Genomic DNA, 20,769 nt, shown 5'->3' with positions numbered 1-20,769 from the left:
ATATTTCATTTTATAATATTCTTAGTTTACTTCAGCAGTCAACAACACTGTAATACATGAAAATAATAATGTCATCTCACCTGTTAGAAGCTCAGTGACATGGCTTTCCACACTGCTGCAAAACACATTCTGTGCAGTGACTGCTACATTGTAGATCTCCCCACATACTAGATCCTGTATCTGACACCTCGTGTCCTCACTGCTACAGTTGTGTCTGTCTCCATATGAGCTGACTGACAATGTATAATTATAGGCTCCAGGTGAATCACTCCAAGATACCAATACGGAGTTATCTGTACAGTTTAGGAAAGGATGAACATCCTTGGGTGCGCAAGGAGCTGTAGATTAGAATGGACATCATGTAAGTGAAGGTACAAGTGATTACTTAACGTCATTGGCTTTTACAATAGATGTAATAATATATATGATCATTGACCATTAAACTACTAAGAAAATTAATAAGTGGATACACTAGGTCTCATAATTTTTGTCGATTTTCTAGCATCATCTGTAAATTAAAATATTAAATATTATCTAGTGCATTTTGAACTGTCTACTACTGTATGAGCAGGTGTAAATGTGCGAAAATATTTACACAATTTTCCAGCTATTGCGCTTAATACATTTATGGCCAGACCCAGTGTTACCCATCTACTCACTATAAAAGTCCATTAAAACTTCATAAAACTTGGGCTCAGGGGCGGACATACCATCTCACAGGGGCTCAGTAGACAATGAGGGTCCACTGTCACCATTAAGTTTTCCTATAGTTTGAGTTTATTTAATCACATTACAAAAAAACAGATTTTGACCCTGGGTAGTCAGCAGGTACATTACATAAAGTCAATAGAGGGAATGCCTGCAGGCAGACAGAACCATTTTCCTGACCACCCAAAAGTTGATAGAGAGTAAATTTTATCAAATTTTATTAAGCTACGTGTAGCACAAAACAGACCACATATAACAGTTTAAAATTATCACTGCCAAGGACCGAAGTTATAGTGAAGGCAACCAGCTGGAGGAGCCAGCAAGGTATTAGACAGCCAGGAATGAATGCCGGCTGACAGTCAGTCAGGAGGCAACGTGCCACACTTAAAGTAGGGCAATAGATTCGGTTAGGCAGGAATTAAAAACACTTAGAGCCCCCCCGACATGTTTCGCTAACTAGTAGCGTCCTCAGGGGTACACGGGGCTAATGGCGGCGCCGCGAGAAAACTGCTCCTCTTATGGGAGTATAGGATGACGTGAGGTGGGTGTGTGGATGGCCGCCAATCGGTCGAAGGCAGACAACAAGAGCAGCAGGGAAGAGTGAACAGCCAATTGGGGGCCATGTATGAGGCAGCCTATGACAGCCGGCGAGCTGCGCAGTAGTATAGACAGAAGTGCCGAGATAGTTAAGAAACGGCACGTCTGCGCAGTGGAGCAGCTGAGGGACTTAGAATAAGGCAGGACAGAACAAGAACATAGCGGGGCATAAAAGATCGGCGCAGGCGCTATGAAAGCCAGGCCGAACTTAGTGCAGAAAGCAGCCGACAATGCCGAGTAGGGAGGGAGAATGCAAAGAATGTGGGCGCCTGCGCAGTAGCGCAGGGAAAGAACTTAGAGTAATGCCGAGTCGGGAGAAAAAATGACAGGTCAGCGCAGGCGCGATAGATGTCCATCTGGACTTAGCACATAAGGTGATGTCAGACCTGGCATCAACACCGATTCAGGGCAGAGTGACTGCATCTGCGCAGTAGGGCAAGATAAGAACTTAGAGAGTACACCGAGTACAGGGAGGACACAGGCACTCGGTGCAAGCGCCGTAGGCGTCCCCCTGGACTCAGTGCAGGGATTGATGTGCATCCACCCGTCAAAATGTGACAGTGGACGCACAACCAATCTCACAGTAGTTATTAAGAATAAAGTGCCTGAGCCATGAAAACAGAACTATACCCAGACTGCAGGGACAATGTCAAATATGAAAACAGAGTTATACCCAGACTGCAGGGACAATGTCAAATATGCGCAAGCATCGTAGGTGTCCCTCCTTATCACAACCAGCACAAAAAGCACAACATCTGCCCCCCACTCTGGTAAGGCAGTAAATGCCTGCATATATGGCCCAGATATAAAGCCGCACACAGAAAAAAAAAAAAAAAAAAAAACCCATTTTCACCAGTACAGCACCATGAAGGAAATCCATTACAGTACAACAGATAATAAACGCCGCCATATTAAAAGAATATACATGGTCAAATGTTTAGGACAGTAATTCAAATAACCAATATATCAAAACACACCTACTCCGTTAGGAGAGGCCAGATGGATATGTATACAGCGGTTAAAAAATGCCAGAAGCCAACGCATCATACATTGTTAAAGTAAAAAATAGATAGAGACGTCCATACGGAATGCAGGGAAGGGGACAGCAAAATCACAGAAAAGCACTATATGTGAACCCCTCGTTAAGTCCCTGAGGAGTCATAGAGCCAAGACGGTGGATCCATCGTGCTTCCTCCTGTAGGAGCCTACGATCCAGGTTACCAGCCCTAGGTCCCAACCTTAGCTGTACAATGGCCCAAAATTGGAGCGACTTGGGGCCATCGGGATGAAACCTATGCATGTGTCTAGAGAGGGTGGTATCCTCCTTAAGATTTATGGTACTTAGGTGTCTAAATACTCTCCTCCTTAATTCCTGCAGAGTCTTACCCACAGAGAGTAAGTCAGATCTATGAGACGCCCTAGCTCTAGCATAAGCTTATGCTAGAGCTAGGGCGTCTCATAGATCTGACTTACTCTCTGACAGAGGTGCCAATATATTGATATATTGGTTATTTGAATTACTGTCCTAAACATTTGACCATGTATATTCTTTTAATATGGCGGCGTTTATTATCTGTTGTACTGTAATGGATTTCCTTCATGGTGCTGTACTGGTGAAAATGTTTTTTTTTTTTTTTTTTCTGTGTGCGGCTTTATATCTGGGCCATATATGCAGGCATTTACTGCCTTACCAGAGTAGGGGGCAGATGTTGTGCTTTTTGTGCTGGTTGTGATAAGGAGGGACACCTACGATGCTTGCGCATATTTGACATTGTCCCTGCAGTCTGGGTATAACTCTGTTTTCATATTTGACATTGTCCCTGCAGTCTGGGTATAGTTCTGTTTTCATGGCTCAGGCACTTTATTCTTAATAACTACTGTGAGATTGGTTGTGCGTCCACTGTCACATTTTGACGGGTGGATGCACATCAATCCCTGCACTGAGTCCAGGGGGACGCCTACGGCGCTTGCACCGAGTGCCTGTGTCCTCCCTGTACTCGGTGTACTCTCTAAGTTCTTATCTTGCCCTACTGCGCAGATGCAGTCACTCTGCCCTGAATCGGTGTTGATGCCAGGTCTGACATCACCTTATGTGCTAAGTCCAGATGGACATCTATCGCGCCTGCGCTGACCTGTCATTTTTTCTCCCTACTCGGCATTACTCTAAGTTCTTTCCCTGCGCTACTGCGCAGGCGCCCACATTCTTTGCATTCTCCCTCCCTACTCGGCATTGTCGGCTGCTTTCTGCACTAAGTTCGGCCTGGCTTTCATAGCGCCTGCGCCGATCTTTTATGCCCCGCTATGTTCTTGTTCTGTCCTGCCTTATTCTAAGTCCCTCAGCTGCTCCACTGCGCAGACGTGCCGTTTCTTAACTATCTCGGCACTTCTGTCTATACTACTGCGCAGCTCGCCGGCTGTCATAGGCTGCCTCATACATGGCCCCCAATTGGCTGTTCACTCTTCCCTGCTGCTCTTGTTGTCTGCCTTCGACCGATTGGCGGCCATCCACACACCCACCTCACGTCATCCTATACTCCCATAAGAGGAGCAGTTTTCTCGCGGCGCCGCCATTAGCCCCGTGTACCCCTGAGGACGCTACTAGTTAGCGAAACATGTCGGGGGGGCTCTAAGTGTTTTTAATTCCTGCCTAACCGAATCTATTGCCCTACTTTAAGTGTGGCACGTTGCCTCCTGACTGACTGTCAGCCGGCATTCATTCCTGGCTGTCTAATACCTTGCTGGCTCCTCCAGCTGGTTGCCTTCACTATAACTTCGGTCCTTGGCAGTGATAATTTTAAACTGTTATATGTGGTCTGTTTTGTGCTACACGTAGCTTAATAAAATTTGATAAAATTTACTCTCTATCAACTTTTGGGTGGTCAGGAAAATGGTTCTGTCTGCCTGCAGGCATTCCCTCTATTTAATCACATTGGTTCAATACTCTCTACACAATTCTACACAAATCTAATTTGTTACAAATTTCTCGGATTTGGATTTTCTAAACTTTTGGGATTTGTCCCTCACGAGTCGTTCAAAATGGCAGCCGCCATTTTAAATACAAGACAAGAAGACAGAAAAGAAGGATCACATGGCCTAATAGGGCCACCAAAATTTGGCGTATTGTTCTGTCAAGCATTTATACAGCACTGTTTAAATCCTAGTGCTGATAGTGGGCCGCTGCCTGCTGATAAAGACGTTCACGGAGGCAACGTCACTCATTGTTTTGCATATACTGCATTTAATAGTGCCACCAAAAATTGGCATATTGTTCTGCGTCAAGCACTTATACATTTTAATCCTGGCGCTGATAGCGTGCCACTGACTGCTGGTACAGATGTAATAGATGTGATATCACGCATTGGTTTGCATATATCTAATTGCTAATAATAGTGGCAGCAAAAATTGGAGTATTATTGTGCATGACAATTTTTTCCAAATGAATAGAGTAAAAAGCCATTGCTTCTTCACTTTCCAGGACGATCAAGCACACTGTCACTGGCACATGTAGTCATCGCGGTAGAGGTGGTGGATAATATATATACATATGTATATATTTTTTTTAATGGAAATAAAACAAAACCTGTTGCTCCACCCCAAGAATGGATAATTTCTGGACCGTTCGTTAACAAGTAATTGTTTCTCCTGATACCACCATGTGCATATAAACACTGGAAGGCATCTGGCTCCAAAAATAGATATTTTTTGGACCAGTCTTTAATTTTAAAAAGCATAAAAATTCAGACAGTGCAGGGTGTTTTTAAACCGCTTACCCATAGACATATATGTTGCTGTCACTGTCACTTTGACATTACTAATGCTGACTTGGTGTTACAGACAGTGAAAGGGGTTGGATACAGTCCTAGATTACCTCAGTGTAATTCATGCCTTTTCAGGGCAATGAGGGCACTTTTGATTCGCAACAAATTTATTCGCACCAAAGCGAATCTACCAGCCAGTTTGACCGAATCGGACCCAAAAAGAATTTCAGGTAATTTGCTCATCTCTATTCAGTACCACTTAAATGGTAACTAAACTTTAACATGTCATTGTCACTATGACATGTCAAAAGTTTTTTGAAAGTTTAGTTATTCTTTAATACAAATGTGTTTGCAGTGAAAACCCCCTAGTGGTGGCTGCAATCAGAATTTTATAACGTTTTTCTCAGAACAGTAAGTTTGTAATTTACCATACTAAACTTTGGGGTTCCTAACACTTGGATACCCACAGATTCTGAGAACAACAAAGTCCTTCGCACTACAATACAGCTGTTTGGCTGAAAGGGGTCCACATGTCTTTCTGCTGCCATTGTTTGGGCTATTTTTACTTTTGAAATGTTTAGCTATAAATCACAAGGTTTTTAGAAGTCACATAGGAGTGTTGTGAATAGCAAGTGGCTCTTATGCAGGTCATTGAGATTTTCATCTAGAGCAATCACACAATACAGTAACATCCAATAGTTCAACTATTTTGAATTGTATTGAAATTATCTTTTTTTATAACTCTAATATTGACTGCAGCAAATATATTATGCACAAAGTCAGCCTGGTAAGATCTGATAGTATTTGAACTCCCCCAGCTTACCAGAAGAGATCCTGACATCGTTACTTAATGGTCCGTCACAGTATTTGTTTGTAGCATACAAAGACGTAGTGTATTCTTGTCCACAAGGCAGGCTCGAGAAGGTACAGTTCGCTTCTGTGGATTTGCATGTACTATTGACACCACCAGATCCCATTAACTTAGAGGTGAAATTTTCAATATCAGCCATCTGATTCCAAGACAGAACCAACGATCCAGTATGACAATCCATGTCTGTCACAACATGGTCTGGAGCACAAGGAGCTTGAAAAAGACAGATAGGAACACGTAAAAAAATGGTGTATATGTAAACTGGCAAACTTAAACAGGAACATCTATAGCTCCAGATATTATCCTGCTTCATCATTAACCTAACCACAACTGCTCTTCACAACATAAGCCTGCATATCCTATAAACTGAACTTTACCTCCATACATACGTACCCTTATGGCCAAATCTTATTCAGTAGAACACATTCTAGGTACAAAAACTCAATCCATCTACTGGGGCCAAACTGTAACTGCCTATTCCTTAATAGACCATACAGCTTTACCTTGTCCTCACTCAACTTAAGCATTACCTACCAAGCACAGTAAATGCCTAATCTTTTCTCAAAAATGTGTTTTTTCAAAAAGATCCAGGCTGCAATCCATCAGTTACCTCCTACCAATAGATGAAAGATGGGTTCTGAGTAGATTGCGGGTGGCCTGGGTGGTCCTTAGTTCAGCGCAGCAGAATATTCAGTCCACAGCATTGAACTAATACTAATGGTTCCAGCAACCAGAAAGGGAGCGAAGGAGTCTTCTACCTACACTGTCCACATCCTTCTTCCCATCTCATTCCCTGTTCTAAGGCAGGCAAGTTGATGCTGGAGATGGGGCTTGAGCAGCCAGTCACTAATAACAGTAAATGAATAACCAATCTGAAACGAGTGTTTCAAGGCTATGTACACCATTAAATATATTATTTTTTTATTAAATCAATGTGTTTTTATGCAATTGTTTAATTGACTTTAGTTTATTTATTTTTTTACTTTTTACGATACAGCTTCGATGTATCCTGTGTATCGTTCTCTCTCAGCCATTGACATTAGCTGTATCCTGTATCCTGTGTGTCAGAGACACATGGGACTCGCTCTTAACCGAGCCGTCTGTTCATTAGAACTGACGGAATCGGCTGAGAGAAAAGGATACAGCTTCTATGTATACAGTATACATAGAAGCTGTTTTGGTAAAACATAAAAATAAATTAGAAAAGTAAATTAGAAAACGGCATAAAAACACAAAACACATTGATTTAATGAAAAAAATAAAATAAATCCAGTCAAAGGTGTACATAGGCTTTTTACTGCCAAGTGGCAATGATATTGTGCTTGTGTCAAGTGCCTATTATTTGACTCAGGAGCCAGTTATATGTTTTTTAGCCTTTTGTCAAGTTTCAGTGATGGTTCTGACATCAATGCCAAGTTTCACTGATACTATGACATAGCTGGTGTCCGGTGAGCACAATAGTATTTGCAGCCGCTAACGGCTAAGGAGCCACAAGTAGACTGAGGGCCACTGCTTGGGGAACCCCATTTAAAATTGTACTCTCCACAAATAGCTAAAGGCAGTATTTATATGGTTTGTACCTGTGACAATTTGTGCGACACTGCTGCTTTCTCCTTCGCAGTGTGCATTGAATGCTGTGACAATAAAGTCATATGTGAGTCCACAGTTTAGATGATTAATATTACAGGTGGTAGATGTTGTTTTACAGGTAGGTCCGTCAGCTTGAGGTCCTATAATCGATGCTGAGTAATTGGCAGCCCCAGGTGTCCTGCCCCAGGACAAAGCCGCACCGTTAGTTTGGCAGTCAACGTCTACTGTGACATTCTGTGGCTTACACGGTGCTAGTATAGAAAAGGTAGAAATAAGAAATTATGTCATTTATGTTTTGAACATCTGTGTATTCATAGGCAAATAGTCTAAAATAATTATGTATGAGGTAAACATTTATGTTTAGTCATATAACGTACATATAATAAATAGGGTTTCTCATAATACATTACAATGTATTGAAGGATTATTCCTATCTCATAAAGTGATAGCATATTTCTAGGACATATCATCATTATCTGATCAGTGGGGATCCGACCCACCAATCCAGAGCATAAAGGCAGCTCTGCGGCCCATTCAGTGGTTCCTATACACAGACTATAATTGGCATGTACAGTAGGTCTGATGATGGATTTGTTGGGCAACGATGGGTAAATTAGAAATTTACCTGCCATGCCTATTATCTGAATGCTCAGGAAGTATAGTAGACGATGAATAGTGAATCAAGGTAAAGAAACATATTTTGGAATATTAATTGTGTTATAGAACAATATTATAAAACATAGACTAGTCAATGGAGTCCACATATTGCTCTGGTATGGATGTGATCTCCGATTTTGACATATACTGATGAAGTTACCTGTAAAGATATACTCTGTAGAGTTGACTATGCTGCTACAACTTGGCCCAAATGTCTCCACCGTCACTGCATATTTCTGGCCACATTTTAATTCATAAACTACACAACTGGCATCTGACGTGTTGCATACAGTTCTCCTTCCGTCCTCAGTGCTGAGCATAGCTGTGTACGTCACTCCTCCTGAGGCTGCCTCCCAGGTGACATCTGCATAGTCACTGCCACATTGGTGCTGGCCATGAATGTTGTGAACTGCACACGGAGCTGAAAGAAGGTGAAAAAAAATATTTCCATACTTAGAAAATCTCTCAAACAGCATCTGCTATTTAGAACCCATTGTATGTTCGCATATTTTATTATGCATATATATATATATATATTTTTTTTTTTTAATCGGCTGGACATATTATGTAGATTATAATTTTTACAAAAGTGTGGACCATTTAAGCATTTTTAGCAGGCGGAGGGGAGGTACAGATGGGGTTGTAATATAATTTAGTATAGTATTCCCTGTAAATTCCCTCAGCAATTCCGAAAGGTAAATTCCAAAATTATATTTCTTGTCATTGCTTTTATCACTGAATTTTTGCTTCAAATTAAAAAATAGTAATAAACAGGCAAGTCAGAGACATGGAGAAACCCAACTTGCTCTTAATACACTCAAAATTAGAAAATAAAAAAAACATAATCATATTCTGTTAAATTATGTATAAACTCCCAATTTTTGTATTATGTCATTAGGGTCTGTTTCACACAATTATATTTGTAAATGTGCCTAATATGGACCTGCATCCGTATTACAGATCCATAATACTTATGGGCTCTCTACTAGGGAGGTAATTGAAATACATAAGGCCCCATGCACAGGACCGTAAAAATCGTCCATAATTACGGACCCATTCACTTCTATTGTTCACGAACAGATTCCCGTTTATTTGCGGGAAGGAGTCCGGGCCGTAGAAGTGTACCGCAAAAGTTAGGACATGTCCAAGCTTTTCATTTTTACGGTCCGTGCTCCCATACTTTGTATGGGAGCACAAGCAAAAAATGAGGGCAGCTGCCCGTGGCATTCGGCGGCCAGCCGTGCCTGCAATTGCAGCAGTGATTACAGGCACAGCCATGTGCATGATGCCTTAGACAACCTTTTTTGCCATATGGATGCGTTAACATGTAAGGTCTGCACGCAATATAAAATTCACTAATTTGTAGGCTGAAGACTAAGGCCCAGTTCACACAGTTTTTTGGCGCTGATTTTGACGCAGAAACCGTGTCGGAATCTGCGCCAAAAAACGTCCAAAACAACCTCCCATTAATTTCAATGGGAGGTGGAGGTGGCTTTTAGCCACTCGCGGGAGAAAAGCGGCATGTGCTTTTTTGCCATGGTTCCGTCCCTGACCTCCCATTGAAATCAATGGTAGGCAGAAAAAGCATTTTTCACTGCGTTTTTTGGCCATGACACTCAATGGCCGCAGGCAAAAAAGTGCAGCGAAGAACGCAGCGAAAACCGCGGCAAGAAAGTGCAGCCAGGTCAAAATCTGCCTCATAATTCCTTTAGATTTTTTTCTGTCTGCAAATTACTCTGTATGAACAGGGCCTTAGACAGTCGTCTCAGTTTTGTTCACCTTGAGAACCTCTGTACACAGAAACATTTCTTTATAAACTTTTAAAAGTGCATTTGCGAGGCAATAATTATGATATACTATACATGTGAGTACACAATCTAGGCTTAGAAGTAGTACATGTGCTATGAAACATTGAAAATGCAATAAAAAGCTCCATTTTAAGCACAAACCTGTGTAGAAAGGAATAGCTCCACTGAAATCACTTCTACAACTCTTTCCCATTGCAATAACGGAGGCATCAAGTTTTAGACCACAGGAAAGTTGTGTGTAGCTGCATGAAGTGTTGCTGGATTGGCAGTAATGCTGCTCTCCCTGGGGCCCAGTAGCGACTGTAGTATAATTCATCGCTCCTGCGGTCTTAGCCCATGATAGAGTTACTACATTAGACTCACAATTTATATCGGCTTGCACTTGACTTGGAACACAGGGAACTGCGTAAGAGAAATGAAACGTACATTGTAAATAAAATACATCGGTTTTCTAAACTTGTTACCTCGCGGCAGTAGCAGTACGAGATAACATGGAACACCAGGCAAAAGCAAAAAAAATACCCACAACAATAATGTGTTTACTTCATGATGTGTCTCCAGTATAATACTAGTCTAGAGTGTACAGTGGTTTGGTAGTCTATTATATTGTCAATACTTAGGCCCCATGAACACGACCGTAATTTTCATCTGTAATTACGGAATCCGTAATTACGGATGAAATTGCGGACCCATTCATTTCTATTGGCGACAGACACTTTTCCGTATATTTACGGATGTGTGTCCGGGCTGTGTGTCGGATCCGCAAAATATAGAACATCTCCTATTCTTGTCCGCAATTGCGGCACGGACTCGCCCATAGAAGTCTATGTGTATCCGTAGCCATCGGATCCGTATTTGCGGACAGTGAAAACCCTTACAGTCGTGTGCATGAGGCCTTACTCAGTGTCCATTTTTTAAATGTTCCTGTCCCTGCTATCTATTAGTATCTCCAGGTTCTGTTGTTCAATGTTTCAGTGCCCTAGTCCTTGGGTTTTATTTTTCTATCATTTGCACTTTTTTTTTACAGTTGTCTGAAAAGGTTTCACCTTTGTACAGCAGAATCACCAGTTCAGTCTGGCATGTTTTTCGACGGACAATGCATTCAGAAAACACTTTATAAACTATTTAGTCGTATCTAGTATTTACTTTCGATAATTTACATGGAGATGAAGCCAATCAAGTTAATGGGAATCCAACTTACCTGAATACAATGCTGCAGGAAGGCTGGGCACACTCTCACACCGATCATTGACTGCTGTCACTGTCACATTATAGGCCTGTCCACAGGGAAGATCATGGATCTCACAACCAAGATCAGTATTATTACATAAAAGATATTGTTTTTCTGGGGTCCTCAGCGTTGAAAAATAACTCTGAGCCCCAAGCGTCTCATCCCAGCTCAACTTGACCACTGAATTGGAGCAATTTATATCAGCAACTACATTCAGAGGCTGACAGGGAGCTGAAATGACATAGCACATGAAAGAGTCATCATTTCTCATACAGAACCCTTAAATCTGTTGTGAATGGGAAATATTCTCAATGTTTTACTGATAAAAATGAAATAGATATATAACAAAACCATATAATTTATGGATAAACACAAACAACTTACCAGTTGTGACTTTTAATGGGACCGCAGCTGGACCACTACATTGATCATTGATCGCAGTAACGGTTGAATTGTATGTCTGTCCGCACTTTGGCTGATAGATAATGCAGCCTGTGTCTGTTGTACGACAGAAAAACATCTCATCTCCTGGGGTGAACACTTTGGCGATGTAAATGGTGGCACCAGGAGTCCGACTCCAAGACATTGACACTGAGTTGTTGTAACAGTTGAGCTGTGGTGTCTCCTGTAATGGGACACAAGGAGCTGGAAAAGCCAATACATTATTATGATATGCCTGTTAGTGCCCAGTATTATCTATATAAAAAAAAGGATAGTGGGCAGCTCACTAATAAATTCCCAAATGGTTAGGGTGTCGAGTGCACTGGTTGGTCCTTGGACCGCAAATAACCCAAATACCCGACTTGTCTAGATATACCAGCTCTCAAGGCAGCCTAAGTATATCTACAATAATACTTCATTAAATATAATTGAAAAACAATTATAGCACCCTGTCATACCGCTAGCATTAAAAATAAATGTCAAATTCCTAAAATAAAAATAAAAACAGTAGCGAGACAAATATGTCTCAATGACTTAAAAACAAATTTATGCATAAAAGGCTTAAAAACAGTCCTTTTAGTCAAAAGACAGGAAAATAAACCGCAGGGTTAACGCGGTGTATTAATATAAGAGATGTCAGCACAAGTTGCACATATGGTATGTCCGCCCCTGACATGTATATAGGTATTGGGACTGACTTTTTTTTATCCTAGTGCCTGCCATACCTATAGGGTTTTTTTTTAGGGTCACTGTAATTTGTAAGACTAAATGCACTCACCAGTGATCAGTTCTATGGGCAGGCTTGCTTTACTGCAGCTGTCCTTGTTGACTGCTAAAACAGTTATTAGATATTTCTGTCCACACATTAACCCCACAATGTCACAGAATGTTGTATTCGAATGGCAAATATAATCTCCCCCATCTGGTGTAATTGCCGCAGCGGTATAATTTTCTGCTCCCAGGCTGGTGCTCCATACAATAGTTGCAACATTTGTCACACAATCCACGTCTGCAGTCACATTGTGTGGAGTACAAGGAGCTGTGGACCAAGCAGACAAATAATGAGTAACGGATATTTAATAACCCCATTTTACTTTACAAAATGGTTAGAAAATATGGAAATGATCTACCATCCCCTAAATTACATCTCACAGCAAACTGTATTATAGAAAAATTCCTCTAATATGGCATGTACAGGGCCTATAATCTGACTTCTGATCAAGTTAATCTTACATGTCAGGGCAGAAAAACATTCAGGAAGATATCACAAAATTAAACGCTAATATAAAATATACCACTGTTACTATTACCAGGGGGGTATGCTCAGTATTTTCTTTCTGGTAGTGTGAGATTCCAGAATTCCTGGATTATCAAATGCCCGATTAAATTAAATTCACTACATTCAAATTTATGAGTTAAGGTTTTATTACACAGCCCGATATGGGCCGTGAAAACGAGCGCCGATCAACGAGGCAGCTCACTGTTTGGCGCTTGGTTATGTATGGGGACGGGCGATCGTTACTATGATCGTTACACCGGGAGATGTGCTGCCAACAATGATAATATGTAATGGTACGTAAACGATACGATCAGCCGATGAATGAATGTTAGATGTCCATTGGCTGATCATTTACACAGGGCAATGAATGGGAACGAGCATTCATATGAACGCTCGTTTGCCTGATAATTGGCCCGTATAAAAGGGCCTTAAGGTTCTACATATTCATTCAAGAAATTCTGTGGATTTGATTCATTGATGAGAAAGAGTGCTTATGAGAGAGAGAATTTTTGCTGGTAACCCCTATAGGGAAGCATAGAGGAAGGCACTTAAAGATTTGTATGTGTAGGTTTTTTACATCATGTCATCTATAGCTCACGTAGCAACATCCCTGCTGACTCAATGGCAGAAAGCCGAGGCATTATAATTAGTTACATAAATTGTGCATTTTGATCAAAATCAATTGGCTGCTATCCTATTAGCGCCCACTATCAAATGCCATGTATGGTATTGCTGCCTTCACACGGGGTCCTAAATGGTTGGCAAAATTGTTGTATAACTTGGGCCTAAGTATAAACGATAAAAATATGTTCGACTTTGCCGTTGCAGAGGCTGGATAATAATAATAATCTTTATTTATATAGCACTAACATATTCCGAGGATTTCAGTAACATTTTCTTACGCATTTTAGTTGGATTCTTTGAGGTAAGGGAGCAAAAATTGTAATATGTGTGCTCTTCAAGTTACAATATTAATTTGTTTCATTGACTACCATTGCAACTTGAGACGATAACTCTATGGTAAACTAGTAATGGGTTCTGAAGACCCCAAAATGTCAAGCTAAAATAAGAAAAAAACATACCAGAAAAATAATCAGATAACTGATACAAATAAGGCCAGGTTCACATCTGCATTCATTTGTCCGTTCTGTCATAGGAACAGAAAAATTAGAAAAATTGAAGCGCTGGATCCATCGCATGATAGATGCCAATGGTGCCAGATAGAACCCATTGACTTCTATGGGTTTGACTGAGGGTACCGTCATGGTGTTCATTGTATTACTGGAAAAAATAACACAGCATGTTGCGCTATTTTTTCCAGCATTTTTTACCGCATCTGCGATGTATATGTGAACGTAGTCTGGAACACTCTTCACTGTCCAGTTATAGATTGTTATAAAGTGATTATTTACAGTGTAGTATATTCTCACCTGTTTGAAAGGTATGAGTGTAACTACTGTTACTGCTGCAGTACTGGCCATTCGCTGTCACAGTCATATTATACTGGGAGCCACACATGAGTTCTGTTATCAAGCAGCTTGTGTTTGAAGTGTGACATTCATATTTGTCTCCATGGTCTCCTTTTATGACAGTTGTGTAATTCACAGCTCCATTTGAGCCCGACCAGGATACATCCACAACGTCAGCATGAATGAGGGATTTCATGTTAGTGGGGGTGCAGGGTGCTGGAACCAAAGCAAAAGAAACCGTCAATATGTTTCATGAGAGAAACCACTATATACTATACAGCTCTTCATATATTTATGCTGACATTTTCTTTTATGTGCTGTAAATTAATTGGTTGTGAAATATTTGGAATTCGATACTAGTCGATACTATTGTTTGTAGCAAAGAAGACAAGACAAGAGCAATGTTTCCAGAGCAATAGTCTTATCGCTACAAGAATGGCAAAAAATACAGACGCACCTCACTATAGGATAGACCCAGGTTTAGAAATCCAAAAATAAGCAAACAAATATGTTATACTCCGCTCCTGAAAACGATATGTAAACGTATAAAAAATGCTAGCATTTTTGTAAAGCGCTTTTTAACAGGCGTTTTTGTTGATACATTTTGTGCACTCTTTTGGCACGTTTTATTGACGTGTAATTAGCACTCCCATTGACAATGGGAATTAGGTGCGTTTTCAGCGAATTTTACACGCCAAAGAATTCACCTGACGCTTTTTTATGCAACGCACGCACGCATAAAAAAACGCATTATATGCACTAACGGTGCGTTTTCCCATTGATGTCAATGATAAGCTTAAACCTGCCGCTTTTGATGAGTTTTTCGGCACGTAAACTGTGACGAAAAACACGCCACTTACACTCCGTGTGAACAGGGCCTTAGACTCTCAACCTCACCACTCTCTGAGAACTGCTTACTCGCCCTCCATTTACGACACGTCAATGTTCACGTGCTTAAAGAGGCTCTGTCACCAGATTTTGCAGCCCCTATCTGCTATTGCAGCAGATCGGCGCTGCAATGTAGATTACAGTAACGTTTTTATTTTTAAAAAACGAGCATTTTTGGCCAAGTTATGACCATTTTCGTATTTATGCAAATGAGGCTTGCAAAAGTACAACTGGGCGTGTTGAAAAGTAAAAGTACAACTGGGCGTGTATTATGTGCGTACATCGGGGCGTGTTTACTACTTTTACTAGCTGGGCGTTGTGTATAGAAGTGTCATCCACTTCTCTTCACAACGCCCAGCTTCTGGCAGTGCAGCACTGTGACGTCACTCACAGGTCCTGCATCGTGTCGGCACCAGAGGCTACAGATGATTCTGCAGCAGCATCGGCGTTTGCAGGTAAGTCGATGTAGCTACTTACCTGCAAACGCTGGTGCTGCTGCAGAATCAAGTGTAGCCTCTGGTGCCGACACGATGCAGGACCTGTGAGTGACGTCACAGTGCTGCACTGCCAGAAGCTGGGCGTTGTGAAGAGAAGTGGATGACACTTCTATACACAACGCCCAGCTAGTAATAGTAGTAAACACTCCCCGATGTACGCACATAATACACGCCCACTTGGACTTTTACTTTTCAACACGCCCAGTTGTACTTTTGCAAGCCTCATTTGCATAAATACGAAAATGGTCATAACTTGGCCAAAAATGCTCGTTTTTTAAAAATAAAAACGTTACTGTAATCTACATTGCAGCGCCGATCTGCTGCAATAGCAGATAGGGGCTGCAAAATCTGGTGACAGAGCCTCTTTAATAGGGCTTGGCTAACGTTTGCATACAGAGGAGGAGGTAAGCCAATCACATTTTTAGTTTCTAAAAAAGAGGAATTAATTGGCAGTGGTGCTGAAAGCCCTGCAGGCATTCAACAATTGCTTTGAGCAAGTATTTGCTTTGAGCTTTGAGATAGTGGACAGTAGGGTTATGGTAAGTTCTAAAGTTCTACAAAACAGAGACTAGTATGATCAAACGCACCATGTAATACAATGTATCAACCAGTATTGACGCTGATTACAATAGTATAGACACTGCTAGTGGGTCCGGATTTTTAAAGGCATTATTTAATTTTCTTTAAAAATGACGAATAAAAGTAAAATTTTATGGGATAGGGAGCAAAGGGGTAATTGTAAATAAATAAGTCACAGATTACCCGGCACCTATTTTGGGCATTTTTGTATTAACTACTATGATAATGTCACAATGGTGATTGTCTGGGTTCTACTGTGATTATGTCACAAAAGTGATTGTTGTCATGATGTCACAATGGTGATTGTCTGGGTTCTATTGTGATGGTGTTAAATTGGTAATTGTTTGGGATCTATTGACTTGATATCACAATAGTGAATGTTGTGATGATGTCACAATGGTGATTGTTTAGGTTCTAATGTGATGATGTCACGATGGTGACTGTTGTAATGATGTTGAAATGATAATTGTTATGATGTCACAATAATGATTGTTGTAATGATGTCACAATAGTGATTGTCTGGATTTTACTGTGATGATGTCACAATGATGATTGTCTGGGTTCTACTGTGATTATGTTAAAATGGTAATTGTCTGGGTTTTATTATGGTGATGTTACAATGGTGATTGTTGTAATAATATCACATTGATGATTGTTTGAATTCTACTGTTAAACTTTCACATTGGTGACTGTTGTGGTAATATCACAATGGTGATTGTTGTGAGAATAACACAATGGTGATTGTTGTGATTATGTCACAATGGTGATTATTGTGATGATATCACAATAGTAATTGTTGTGATAATATCGCAATGGTTATTGTCTGGATTCTACTCTGATGATGTCACATTGGTGATTGTTGGGGTGATGTAAAAAATGTGATTGTCTGGGTTCTGTTGTGATGTCACAATGGTGATTGTTGTGATAAAGGTTCAATAGTGATTATCTGGGTTCTATTGTTATAATGTCACAATGATGACTGTTGTGATTATGTCACAATGGTGATTGTCTGGATTCTACTGTGATGATGTCACAATGGTTATTGTCTAGGTCTACTGTGATGATGTCACAATAAGTATTGTTGTGATTATGTCACAAGGGTGATTGGTGTGATTATGTCACAATAGTGATTGTCTGGGTTCTATTGTGATGATGTCACAATGGTGATTGTCTGTTTTCTAATGTGTAGGGTTAGGGAAGGGAGAAAGAGGAGTGTTCGATTGTGAACAGCTGAAGAGTTCTATCTATAATTGAGCTGAGCACTTTATGAGTTCTCTGTCCGATAATTAAGGAAGTGGTCAGGGGGGTCTGGCTGTGCCAGGCTTCCTTGTATGCAGACTATTAGGGCCTATTCACATCAGCGTTGCCTTTACATTGAGGGGTTCCGTCAGAGGTTTCCATCAGGTTACCCCCTCAACGGGAAGGCAAAACAAAACCTTAGCTTCCGTTTGCATAACCATTGATCTCAATGGTGACGGAAACGTTGCTAAAGGTTTCCGTTTGTTACTGTTGTGACAGGGTTCTGTTGTTTTGACAGAATCAATAGCGCAGTCGGCTGCATTGCCTTTCCGTTGAGGGGTTAACCCAACGGAAACCTCAGACGGAACCCCTCAACGTAAAGGCATCGCTGATGTGAACACAGCCTAAGACTCACTGGCTTTATTAGCAAGTATGTTGGATGAGACCAACATTGCATTGCAGCTTGAGAACACCATTCAGAAGTTATGATTGGTGTGAAAAATCATATCATATCTTTAATCAATATTTTTAATCAACACCAACTGGTTTTATTTAATGTGATCAGTTTGCATATCTTTCCATTTTTATTTTTTTTTACTAAGTTGAAGGTTACACATTACTAACAAACAACTGTTTTTCATTATATAATAATGCATACAACTAATAATGATTAATACTGTGTATTCATGTTGGATGTTATTAATTACATACTATAAACCTTTCAGACTTTGGTTAAGGCTCTGTTCACACTACCGTTGTGGCTTCCGTTCTTAACAAAATCATGGCTGGTATGACGGATCCATTTTCAAATGGACTTTTAATGGTTTCTATCAAGTTTCTGACTGGGTTCTGTAGCGCTGTAGACTACAAAGCCTTAACAATTATTGTTGTGTACAAAGCACTGTCAAAATGTACTTGAATTTTCTTCAAAGTACAGTAGTACCATTCATTTGGAACATAAAGCATTATAATATTTTTATATAATGGATAATTTTATCATTGTGCCGGCAATTATTGAGGCATCTCTAACAGAACCTTTCATTCCTGATATACAATTGAAAGGACTAAATGCACTTACCAGTTAGCAGCTCTACTGGCAGGCTTGCTTTACTGTTGCTGTACTTATTTGATGCGGAGACAGTTAATATATACTTCTGACCACATATTAACCCCTCAATGACACAGGATATTGTAGTGGAATTGCAAACATAATGTGCCCCATCTGGGCTAACTGCCAAAGCATTGTAATTGTCTGACCCCAAGCTCTTGTCCCATGATACAGTTGCAAAATTATTCACACAATCCACTACTGCAGTAACATTCCATGGAGCACAAGGAGCTGTAGATAAAACATACAGATTAGTAAGGTTAAGGGATAGTCAATAGCATAGTTCAATCACCCAATGATTAAAAAATGTAAATTTTTTATATCAATTAATTACATATTAGTGCTGTATGAGAGATAAGATACAGTATTCCCATTTCTGACCAAGAAAAAAACATAACACCATGATTATTATTATTATTATTATTATTATTATTAATAAATATTATTATTGTTATTATTATTATTACTACTGTATTTGCAACAATACAAATTATGTTAAACAATTCAATCAAATTTCCATTTCACATACGGTGCATTTATAAGCAAGAAGACTTATTTTTGGCCTGAAATAGAAAGAGTCACACATTTGTGTCGTGGAGATAACATCTGCTACAATGTAGACGCTCTATTGTGAATACAGGGAGCACAAAGCTCTCAATGTTTGACAACACATACAAACACTATGTGATTTCTACTGTGCAGAATAATGTAAAATTATTATTTCAGTTGAGACGTCTATTTCATTGACGACGACGATTTCATGAGACGTCTATATTCTTACCTGTTTCAAAGGTATGAGTGTAACTACTGTTACTGCTGCAGTACTGGCCATTCGCTGTCACAGTCATATTATACTGGGAGCCGCACATGAGTTCTGTTATCAGGCAGCTCGTGTTTGAAGTGTGACATTTATATTTGACTTCATCGTCTCCTCTTATGACACTGGTGTAATTCACAGCTCCAATCGAGACCGACCAGGAGATATCCACAACGTCAGCATCAACCAGGGATGCCAAGTTAGAGGGAGTGCAGGGTACTGAGACCAAAGAAAAAAAAAAAGAAATGATCTTGTGAAATTGTTAAAATCACAGAGTTAGGGTATGTTCACACGGCCTATTTACGGACGTAATTCGGGCGTTTTTGCCCCGAATTACGTCCGAAAATAGCGCCTCAATAGCGCTGACAAACATCTGCCCATTGAAAGCAATGGGCAGACGTTTGTCTGTTCACACGAGGTGTATATTTACGCGCCGCTGTCAAATGACGGCGCGTAAATAGACGCCCGCGTCAAAGAAGTGACCTGTCACTTCTTTGGCCGTAATTGGAGCCGTTATTCATTGACTCCAATGAATAGCAGCGCTAATTACGGCCGTAATTGACGCGGCGTTCAAGCGCCTGCACTTGCCGTTACGGCTGAAATTACGGGGATGTTTTCAGGCTGAAACATCCCCGTAATTTCAGCCGTTACGGACGCCCTCGAGTGAACATACCCTTAAAGAGAAGATTTCACCTCCCCATACATGTGCAGCTGAGTGCAGCATGTAATGGGGAGGGCTGCACAAACCCTGGGGCACTTTAAAAAATGTTCTACCTACCTCCGTTATTTAGATATCGGTGCCGTTATATTTGGCGCCTGATATTTAAATAACCCCCTGAACAGTCAACGTGGCGTGTACTGGCAAGGGGGCGTGTTACTATGGCTGTGACACTGTCCAATCAGATATGGACAGTGCCACAGCAAGACCGAGGAGGGAGAGTGTGCGCACGCACGCTCTCACTTTCACTCTTCAGCTTTCAAGATTTGTCTTCTGCCAAACTGGCAAGCGGGCGTGTCACTGCTAAGTGTAAGAGCTGTGGAGGGGAGAGCGCGCTCTCATCTCTTCAGCTCATCAGTCTTGTATTGTCTGCCGAACTGGCAAGTGGGCGTGTCTCTGCTACGGACAGTGTAAGCACTCCCCAGCTCTTACACTGTCCGTAGCAGTGACACGCCTCCTTGCCAGTTTGGCAGACAAAGTACAAGACTGATCTCTCACAAGAGCTGAATGGATG

General features: G+C 40.7%; 1 protein-coding gene across 1 annotated transcript in view; it reads right to left on the bottom strand.

Moving 5' to 3' along the window:
• Positions 1-19,752, bottom strand: part of LOC142657896 (uncharacterized) — a 92,914-nt gene extending 73,162 nt beyond the window's left edge. The window contains exons 1-11 of the mRNA XM_075833415.1: positions 19,502-19,752; positions 18,691-18,951; positions 14,371-14,625; positions 12,440-12,700; positions 11,605-11,865; positions 11,191-11,451; positions 10,131-10,391; positions 8,342-8,602; positions 7,515-7,775; positions 5,887-6,147; positions 81-338 (exon numbers count right to left, since the gene is read on the bottom strand). Of these exons, the coding sequence (XP_075689530.1) occupies positions 81-338; positions 5,887-6,147; positions 7,515-7,775; positions 8,342-8,602; positions 10,131-10,391; positions 11,191-11,451; positions 11,605-11,865; positions 12,440-12,700; positions 14,371-14,625; positions 18,691-18,951; positions 19,502-19,589 (2,689 nt within the window). The 5' untranslated portion in view covers positions 19,590-19,752. The remainder of the gene's footprint in view (positions 1-80; positions 339-5,886; positions 6,148-7,514; positions 7,776-8,341; positions 8,603-10,130; positions 10,392-11,190; positions 11,452-11,604; positions 11,866-12,439; positions 12,701-14,370; positions 14,626-18,690; positions 18,952-19,501) is intronic.
• Between the last annotated feature and the right edge of the window lie 1,017 nt (positions 19,753-20,769).

Source organism: Rhinoderma darwinii, chromosome 7 (genome assembly GCF_050947455.1).
Source record: "Rhinoderma darwinii isolate aRhiDar2 chromosome 7, aRhiDar2.hap1, whole genome shotgun sequence".
Taxonomy (NCBI): Eukaryota; Metazoa; Chordata; class Amphibia; order Anura; family Rhinodermatidae; genus Rhinoderma; species Rhinoderma darwinii.
The sequence above is the reverse complement of the archived record's forward strand: the minus strand, read 5'-3'. Positions and strand labels throughout refer to the sequence as shown.